The following is a 10,555-nucleotide window of genomic DNA, read 5'->3' as shown; positions in this document are numbered from 1 at the left end:
TGATCCCAAACACACCTCAAAGTCCACAACACACTACCTCAAGAGGCACAAACTGAGTCACGTTTGCCGTGGCCTTCACAGTCTCCCAGCCTAAACACCATCACAAATCTATGAATAGACCTCAAGAGAGCGGTGCATGCGAGAAGACGCCCAGAATCCCAGAACTAGAAGCCTTTTGCGAGGAAACCTGGGCGAAATCCACCAAACAAGAACTAAGACTTTGGCCCAATCCCATTTCACCCCTCGCCCCTACCACTAAGCCCTTAGTCCTCTGTTCTGTGCCTTCACGTCTCGGGGTGGGGAGTCCTGATTCTAGTTGAGACAGAGGGGTGGGGTAAAGTGTTGGGGCTACATGACCCTCCAAACGGAGGTCGTGGGCAGTAGAACAAAAATGGCAAGACTGCTGAGCAAGAGACTAAAGAAAGCCATAAATGTGTGAATTTTCTCTTAAAAAATTCCGATAACTACTGAATTATTAGTCTAATGTTGTTTCTTCATAAGAAGCGTAAAAAATCACTAATATCATGCTGATGTCTTGGTAGGTAATTAGCTAAATTTCCCGTTCCACCTTAAATAGTCCACCAGTTCTGACTCTTGAAGTGCCAGAATGTAACTGCAGCTCCATTTAAGGTGGAACGGAAACTTGAAACGAGAATCTGGAGAATCTCTGACTTCAGCTTCGTATCACTGAAGAATTAGGGGGGGTGATAATAAATAACTGCCCCCCTCTTTGAAGGCGTATGATCCCTAAATGTAACTAAAGCCCAGCAGTGAGGAGCTGAACTTTCCCCTCCTCTGCTGTCCCTGCAGACGGGCAGGGTCGCCTACAGAGCGGCGCTAGTAGCTGTTAATGAAGTGATGCTCTTTTATTAGAGGGGCTCATTTCAGAGGAAGATCTCAACCACTGCCCTGTAGCTCAGGAACAAGGGGCAGCACTCCAAAACAAGGGGTAGGGGTGAGAAGGAGAAATGGGACTGGACCTTATGAAGATTTTCCTTTTTTGCTATTTTTAAACTGTAAAAGAAGGAAATAAAAAGTAATCTTGCTTCTGATATTAAACTTTAACTCCGCTCATCATGTAATCATGAAATTTTCACCAAACGTTTTCATGCTACTGTGTATTCTAAGCTCATGACAAGGCGAAACGGTGCTTTTTCAGGGTGTTGGCCGCCTGCTGAGCAGCGCTTCTCGATCAGCGATGCTGTGAATTTTTTCCAGAACAGAAATCCAGAATCGGGAACCAGAACTTCACCTGTAAGGAAAAGCAAACAGAAAGACGACTCAGTTCTGATTCTGTATTCTTTACTGTCGCTGTCGGAACTGAACCTCGTTTTTCCAAAATGGAAACTTTACAGGAGCAGGAAAAAACACTCTTAAATTTGAAAGGAACAAAATATTCTTCTAAAGAAATTTGGAGCATTTCTATTGGTCTATTCATTATGCAGTTTAATATGTAAAGAGCAGCTGATGGTTACTCTTTTTTCTTTTTTTGCAGTTTGAAAATATGAATTATTCAGCATCTACTCTGAATTATTCAGTAACTATTATGAATTATTCAGCAGCTAATATGAATTATTCAATAATTTATGAATTATTCAGCATCTGCTATGGATTATTCAGTAACTATTATGAATTATTCAGCAGCTAATATGAATTATTCAGCATCTACTATGAATTATTCAATAATTTATGAATTATTCAGCATCTGCTATGGATTATTCAGTAACTATTATGAATTATTCAGCAGCTAATGAATTATTCAGCATCTGCTATGGATTATTCAATAATTTATGAATTATTCAGCATCTGCTATGGATTATTCAGTAACTATTATGAATTATTCAGCAGCTAATATGAATTATTCAGCATCTACTGTGAATTATTCAATAATTTATGAATTATTCAGTATCTACTATGAATTATTCAGTATCTAATGGTAAAAATTAAGTTTTGAAGGGAAAAGAAACACTTCTTACATTTTTCTTCAGACTCTGAAATTGGTCCTGTTCCAGCGGCATAAATCCGTCTCTGGAGCGTTTGCTCAGGATTTTCTTGTGCAGGTGTTTCACCCTTTTGTCTGCGTTTTCAGTGAAGAAGTGCTCTGACGCAAGCAGCTTGAACTGCAGCATCTTAGCGGCCATCAGGCCGAGGATCAGCAGGACGGCGATGACGGAGCAGAGAGGAACCACAGACTGAGAGAGCAGCAGAGTGGGCTCGGGATAACACTCGCGCTCAAACAAGGTCACGGAGAAGGAGAAATCCGTCTGCCTGTTCACTTCAGCCACAGGGATGGATAAGACCTGGTGCTTACTCTGTTAGTGAAGAAGATCCATTAAGAACAGAGCGATTAACTGATCTGCATTCCAGTGTAGGTTGGTGGCTTTAGGTAAAATGGGACAGATAGTGTAGGTCAAAGGCCGTGAATGAGGAGGCCATCATTTAATTCTATTTCATTATAAAAACATCCTCATCGTTTTCATGTTTTCATACATATCGCTGTTGTCAGAACAAAACCTCATATCTCTGTTTTTGTTTCTCGTTTTTTTGTTTTACATAATCTGAAAAATGCCTGTTGCTGTTTACATTGTGTGTACATTTCATGATGAATGGACCGAATCTGCTTGGAAAAATGTCTGGTTCCATTGACTTACATTACAAGTAAAGTATGTTTTTTCCTTCTTCTGTACAGTTATCACTCTGGAGATGCGAGATTTTGTTCCAACAGCAGCGACTTGAGCATCTTAATATGTTCCAGAATTACTGAATCGGCCCTACATCGGTTTCTCTGGCTGAACAGATGTTAAGGTAGATAAAAGAGTAGGTTATACTCTTCTCTTCCCGTTTATTTTCATTTTAATTGAGAACCCTTTGTCTCTGTGTCTGCACACTGCGAAATTAGACCTCTGCCTTTAACCCAGCCGTGCAGTGAAACACCCACATACATGCACACTAGTGAACACACACTAGGGGGCAGTGAACGCACCTGTCAGCCGAGGGGATCAAACCAGTGACATTCCGGTCACAGGGCTGGTTCTCTAACCTCCAGCCCACAACTGTCCCATTTGAATTTTTTCCCTTGTATATGGCCACTTTATTAGAAACACTTACCTTGTAGCTCCTCTCTTGTAACTGCTGTGCTGTGGATAAACCACCACCTAAAAAACAACTGGCCAATAGCCAGTCTGTGGTCAGAAACCACCCAGTGGAGTACAGTGGGCTGATAAACTGTGCAGAAACAGATGGACTACAGTCTGTAACTGCACACCTACATAGTGGAGCTATAAGAGAGGTGTTTCTAATAAAGTGGCCAGTAAGTGGAAGTACAAAGTTAGTGTTTCTAATAAAGTGGCCAGTGAGTGCACTATGATGGAGGTGTTTCTAATAAAGTGGCCAGTGACTGGAAGCACAAGGTTGGTGTTTCTAATAAAGTAGCCAGTACTTAGCCAGAATTGTTTACAGTGGTGGTGATAGGAACCAGACATCCACCTCTAAAAGCCCCCCAGTAAGTTGTTGCATGAAATGGTTGTAAATGCCCTGCCTGACGATTAAGATGTTTTACGGTAGTTTTGAGACCTAAAACTTATTTTAGATTGCATTTCATAGTGGAGGGATACATGCAGGGCTTCAGATTTCCCACCGTTTTCCATCATCAGCATTCCATATAGACTCAGAAGACTCGTGTAGGTTCTCTGGTGGTTCTGGATGGTAAATAAAGTGTCTATATCTGTGTTGTAGTCATGGCGACGCCTGGTTCCCATCACCACCACTGTAAAGACGTGTGAAACTCTACCAATCAACCATTTCACACCAAAACACGACATTTAATACTCACATTCAGTTTCATTATAAGAGGAATATAGAAGCGCTTCAGCTCCTTTAATTTATCGCTGATGATAAGAATAATGCAGTAGAGCAGCCCGTCCAGCCCTAGCAGAAAGAACCAGCCCAGGATGTAGAAGCCAACAGGAACGAAGAACAATGCCAAGGGCAAACACTCCGTCAGACTGAGCTTAGCAGAGGGTATGAAGATGTAACGCCTCTCCTCGTCCTGGGTCAGAGGGAGAACGTGAGGCTTTCCCAGGGCCTTCTGGCGCTGATCATACTCCACGAATCTGCGTGTGATGAACACATTCTTGTATTTTTTCTGGCCTGTGTATTTCTTGAGGAAACGTACTATCAAAGCTATCAGCAGGATGGTTGTCAGCGCTGGTGCGACCTTCTTCCCGACGGACATCACTGCGTTGAACACAGCCTCTACTTCATCTGCTTTGCGCTTCAGCTCCGCCTCGGCCTGCTCCAGTTTCCTCCTCACCTCCTCAGACTCCACCGTGTGCCAGACGTCCAGACTGGCCTCAAACTTAGCTAAGCCATAGTTTGAGAACATCTTTAAATGATCCCTTACCCACTTGATCATCCGTATGTAGTTATCGATGGGGCTGATGTCCAGCAGCTCTTTCTTCTTCCTCAGGTTACACACTATCAGAAACAGAGGCAGTTTTACTTTCACTCAGTTTAGAGTCACAGCATACCACCAATTTGGTCACAGACACATTATAATAATTATATATATAGTGATAAGTTCTCTACGACAATATTTTCAAATTCCACATTATTCACATTAAATATAAATAATAGTAGATAATTAATAAATTCTAACAGATACTGAATCATTCCTGATAGATACTGAATAATTAATAGTAGTTACTGAATAATTCAGTATTTAATGCATAGTTCATAGTAGATATTAAATTATTCATGGTGCATACAGAATAATTAATAGTAGCTAATAAATAATTCATATTAGATAATGAATCATTTATAGTAGGCACTTAATAATTCATAGTGGATACTAAATAAGATTAGATACTGAATAATTTGTACTAGATGCTGAATAATTTACAGAATATACTGAATAATTCATAGTAGGTACTGAATAATTTATATTAGATGCTGTATAATTTGTACTAGTTACTAAAGAATTCAAAGAGTATACTGAATAATTCATAGTAGATGCTGAATAACAGTTCAAGATCATTATTCAGTACCTACTATGAATTATTTATAGAAGATATTAATTAGTTATAGTGGATAATGAGTAATTCATAGTAGTTGCTGAACAATGTATTGAAGATAATAGTTGAATAAATTATAGTAGTGCCTGAGTAATTTGTAGTAATTTGTAGTAATGTGTAAGTTATAAGTAATCTATAGTAGTTATTTAGAATTCACTGAATAGTTTATTACTGTGTAATAAATCTTGTAATAAGCTGCAGACGAACTCAGACGAACCTATGCTCTGAGCGACTCTGTAAAGGTTCCTGTAGGTGTTGCGGCAGCCCAGACACGCCACTAGTCCGCTGCCCATAATCAGCAGGGCGGACCGGCACTGCTTCATGGTGCAGGAGATCAGGATCAGGAGCATGAAGCAGCGGAGGCGTTTGGAGAAGAACAGCCCGGCGGACAGGAGGAAGGAGAAGCTGGCAGCGGTCAGTTTCGTCACCATCAGATCAACATTCCCAGCATACAGACTGAGGAAGAGGAGGGAACTGAGGGCCAGGCTGATGAAGAGGCAGGTGAAGGCGTGGAGGAGGGTGAGTCTCCACCCGTCCCTCTGTCCAGAGGTGTACAGCATGACCACCGTGGTCCAGGAGCGGACCAGCCTCTGTTTGAAACGGTTACTCATCCTGGATCAGAATCTCTGCAACATAGTTTTATTTTAGTTTTAGTTCAAAGCATATTTTTCAAGGTAAATACTGCAAAGACAACGTATCCAATTTTTAAAACTGAGAAATTTAATTGTTTCTTGAAAAATAAATGCCCATTTTGAATTTGATGCCAGCAGCACGTTCCCAAAAAGTTGGGACGGGGGCCTGTTTATGACACCGCTGCATCACCTCTTTCTTCAACAGCACTCTGTGTTTGTGAACTGAGGAGACGCTGCTGTAGTTTTCTCTTTCTTTCTAATGCACCCCATAAGATCATGAATACTGGCTTTAGAACTGAGCACTGATAACAAGCTGAGTGGTCTTTAGCCCGGAGGACAGTGTCCATGATTTCCAAAAAGAATTTCAGATGTTGATTCGTCGGACCACAGAACACTTTTTCACTTCACCTCAGTCCATTTTAAATGAGCTCAGGCCCAGAGAAGGTGGCAGCGTTTCTGGATCCTGTTTATATTTACATTTACAGATTTTAGCAGACACTCTTATCCAGAACGACTTCGTCTATATAGAGAAAGTATCTCTGCTAGTTACCAGTAGGTTAGAGAGAAAGACGGTCCTGAGCTCAGATACTGATAGAAACACAGTCACTGTAGATACAGAGAGAGAAGGAGCAGAGCTGAACACAGAGCAGTGCACTACAACACACTACAACACACTACCTATAATACACTACACTACACTACACTATAATACACTATTATACACTACAATACACTACACTTCACTATAATACACTACAACACACTACAACACACTACACTATAATACACTACACTACAATACAATACACTACACTACAATACACTACAATACAATACACTACAATACACTACACTACAACACACTACACTACAATACACTACACTACAATACACTACACTACACTACAATACACTACACTACACTACAATACACTACACTACACTACAACACACTACACTACAACACACTACACTACACTACAACACACTACACTACAATACACTACACTACAATACACTACACTACAACACACTACACTACAGTACACTATAATACACTATTATACACTACACTACAATACACTACACTTCACTATAATACACTACAACACACTACAATACACTACACTATAATACACTACACTACAATACAATACACTACACTACAATACACTACAATACAATACACTACAATACACTACACTACAACACACTACACTACAATACACTACACTACAATACACTACACTACACTACAATACACTACACTACACTACAACACACTACACTACAACACACTACACTACACTACAACACACTACACTACAATACACTACACTACAATACACTACACTACAACACACTACACTACCTATAATACACTACACTACACTACACTATAATACACTATTATACACTACACTACAATACACTACACTTCACTATAATACACTACAACACACTACAATACACTACACTATAATACACTACACTACAATACACTACACTACAATACAATACACTACACTACAATACACTACAATACAATACACTACAATACACTACACTACAACACACTACACTACAATACACTACACTACAATACACTACACTACACTACAACACACTACACTACAATACACTACACTACACTACACTACACTACACTACACTACACTACACTACAACACACTACACTACAACACACTACACTACAATACACTACACTACACTACAACACACTACACTACAATACACTACACTACAACACACTACACTACACTACACTACAATACACTACACATATATGAGTGCAGCACACTATATTGCAATCTGTTTCTGGCTTTGTAGGCCAGCATTAGGGTTTAAATCTGATGCAGCTTCAGGAAGCCAGTGAAGGGAGCGCAGCAGTGGGGTGACGTGGCTGAACTGGGGCAGATTGAAGACGAGCCGTGCTGCTGCATTCTGGATGAGCTGCAGAGGCTTGATGGTCTGCATGGGAAGACCAGCCAAGAGCGAGTTGCAGTAGTCGAGCCTTGAGATGACCAGAGACTGTACGAGCACCTGGGCGGCCTCTCGGGTGAGGAAGGGTCGGATCCTCCGGATGTTGTTGCTGTTTTATGTTGAGGAACGTTCTTCTTGAGTTGCTGCTCTATTTGATGGTCCAGTCTTTCACAGAGTGGTGACCCCTCCTCCTCTTTACTTCTGAAAGACTCCGCCTCTCTGAGATGCTCTTTATACCCAGTCATGTTACTGACCTGTTGCCAATCAACCACCAGGTGATTTTTTTACACAGCTTTGTCAGCCATTTGTTCCCCCGTCCCAACTTTTTTGGAACATGTTGTTGGCATCAAATTTTCAAAAAGCAACACAATTTCTCACATTTGATTTGTTGTCTTTGTACAAATTTAAATGAAATATTAGGGTTTAAATGGTTTACACATCATTGCATTTTGTTTTTATTAGCATTTTGCAGAGTCAACTTTTTTTGGAAATGAGGTTGTATAATTATCAATATAATATTGATATTAATATAATTATTACAATCTATATTTAAATTTACACACATTTCCCTGGATGTACAAAATTATACACCAGCCAAAAAGAAAAAAGACCATTGTTAATATCAGTTTAAATTTCTCAGTTTCCTCTTCATATAGTCATGTGCAAAAGTTTGGGCACCCCTTCTTTGTGGAAACAAAAAGCCATATTTGTGGAGGGTTTTTTCAATGACAAAAAAAATGATCAACTGACCTCAGAGAATTTCAGCATAACCCATCAGCAACTGCGTTGGATTAGGACTGGCTCCCTCTGGAGAGACAATAAGAGACGGCACATCTAATTCTAGGGGCTTTCACTAAAACAACCCCCCCCCCCCCAGTTTGCAGCTGCTGTCTTGATGCCTCGCTGCCTATGCTGTCTCGCAAGCCAGTGCGCACATGGCAGGAGATAAGATCACTCAGTGCCCCTCGTGCAGCCTTCAGCTGGTCTCTGTGTTATAAAGCGAGAGCAGAGAGGGCAGGAAGTTTGGTTTGTGTGGCAATGCAAAGGAAACACCGTCTTTATTTATTTGAGCAGACACACTTATCAGTTCTTTATCAGTTTAATAAGCAGCAGTTAATAAGTACACAGCTAATGTCAACTAAGGACAAACTAAACTATCAGTTAACAGTGCACTCAGGTACTAGGTATTGCTATATCAGTAACTATTGCTTTATAACCAGCTAATCAATAAATACAGTACCTCACAAAAGTGAGTGCACCCCTTAAATTTCTGTAAATATTTTATTTTTCTCTATCTTTATCTTTTGATGGGACGACACTGTAGAAATGAAACTTGGGTATAAGTTAAAGTGGTCAGTGTGCAGCTTGTACAGCACTGCAGATTCACTGTCCTCTGAAAAGAACAACACACAGACATTAATGTCTAAATAGCTGGCAGCACAAGTGAGTCCACCTCACAGTGGACGTGTCCAGATTGTGCCCAGTCGTGTCGTCGTCCCTCCCTGGTGTCGTGTGACTCGTTAGAGTTACAAGGTTCCAGGTGTGAATGGGGAGCAGGGTCGTTAAATTTGGTGTTTTGGGTACAATTTGCTCAGACTGACCACTGGATATTCAACACGGCACCTCATGGTAAAGAATCTCTGAGGATGTGAGAAATAGAGCTGCTGCTGTCCACAAAGATGCCTAGGCTATAAGAAGACTGCTAACACCCTGAAACTGAGCTGTAGCGCAGTGGCCGGGGTCATACAGCGGTTTTCCAGGACAGCATCCACTCCAAAAGGGGCTCGCCAGGGTCAACCAAAGAGGGAGAGCCCACTTGTTCAGCATCATATCCAGAGGTTGGTAAATAGACGCGAGTGCTGCCAGCATTGCTACAGAGGTTGAAGAAGTGGGAGGTCAGTTTGTCAGTGCTCAGATCATACGCCGCACAATGCATCAACTCGGTCTGCATGGCCGTCGTCTCAGAAGGAAGCCTGACGCTGAAGCTGACGCACAAAGCCCAGAAACCGGTTTGCTGAAGACAAGCAGTCCAAGAACATGGATTACTGGAACCATGTCCTGTGGTCTGATGAGATCAGGATAAACTTGTTTGGCTCAGATGGTGTCCAGCATGTGTGTGGTGACCTGGTTAGGAGCACCAAGACAACGGTCTCTTGCCTACAGTAGAGCACGGTGGTGGTAGCCACTGGGGTTCATTGAAGGAAACATGAATTCCAACCTGTACTGTGACGTTCTGAAGCAGAGCGTGATCCCCTCCCTTTGGAAGCTGCGCCGCATGGCAGTTTTCCAACTCGATAATGACCCCAAGCACACCTCCAAGATGACCACTGCCTTGCTGAAGGTAAAGGTGATGGACTGGCCAAGTATGTCTCCAGACTTAAAGCCAGTTGTGCACCTGTGGGGCCTCCTCAAGCAAAGGAGGAGCTCAAGGTGTCCAACGTCCACCAGCTCCGTGACGTCATCATGGAGGAGTGTAAGAGGATTCCAGTAGCAGCCTGTGCAGCTCTGGGGAATTCCATGCCCAAGAGGGTTCAGGCAGTGCTAGATAATAATGGTGGTCACACAAAATATCGACACTTTGAGCCCAATCTGGACACGTCCACTGTGAGGTGGACTCACTTGTGCTGCCAGCTGTTTAGACATTAATGTCTGTGTGTTGTTCTTTTCAGAGGACAGTGAATCTGCACTGCTGTACAAGCTGCACACTGACCACTTTAACTTATACCCAAGTTTCATTTCTATATATCTTCATTTCATTTCTTAGCACTTTAATTATTTTGCGACTATCTTTGCAAATGCCCGATGTCTTAGGGTGCCATAAGCTTTATTATTCAATATTATTTAAAA

General features: G+C 41.5%; 1 protein-coding gene across 1 annotated transcript; it reads right to left on the bottom strand.

Moving 5' to 3' along the window:
* Nucleotides 1–255: 255 nt before the first annotated feature.
* On the bottom strand, nt 256–8,547 carry LOC108414964 (dendritic cell-specific transmembrane protein-like). Its single transcript, XM_017687899.2, has 5 exons — nt 8,459–8,547; nt 5,290–5,698; nt 3,833–4,476; nt 1,977–2,312; nt 256–312 (listed from the first exon to the last, which is right to left on the bottom strand). The coding sequence occupies exons 2-5, from the start codon at nt 5,681–5,683 to the stop codon at nt 256–258; spliced, it is 1,431 nt and encodes a 476-aa protein (XP_017543388.1). The 5' UTR covers nt 5,684–5,698; nt 8,459–8,547.
* Between the last annotated feature and the right edge of the window lie 2,008 nt (nt 8,548–10,555).

Source organism: Pygocentrus nattereri, chromosome 27, assembly GCF_015220715.1.
Source record: "Pygocentrus nattereri isolate fPygNat1 chromosome 27, fPygNat1.pri, whole genome shotgun sequence".
Taxonomy (NCBI): Eukaryota; Metazoa; Chordata; class Actinopteri; order Characiformes; family Serrasalmidae; genus Pygocentrus; species Pygocentrus nattereri.
Note: the sequence above shows the minus strand (reverse complement) of the source record. Positions and strands in the feature narration are given on the sequence as shown.

Excerpts from the sequence above, each read along its gene's own strand:
- LOC108414964 (XM_017687899.2), bottom strand. The coding sequence starts at position 5,683 with ATGAGTAACCGTTTCAAACAGAGGCTGGTCCGCTCCTGGACCACGGTG. Across the intron at positions 2,313-3,832 it reads CTCTTATAATGAAACTGAAT|AGTAAGCACCAGGTCTTATC; the intron begins GTGAGTATTAAA and ends CTTCACTAACAG. Across the intron at positions 313-1,976 it reads TTCAGAGTCTGAAGAAAAAT|AATCAGGACTCCCCACCCCG; the intron begins GTAAGAAGTGTT and ends TGTCTCAACTAG.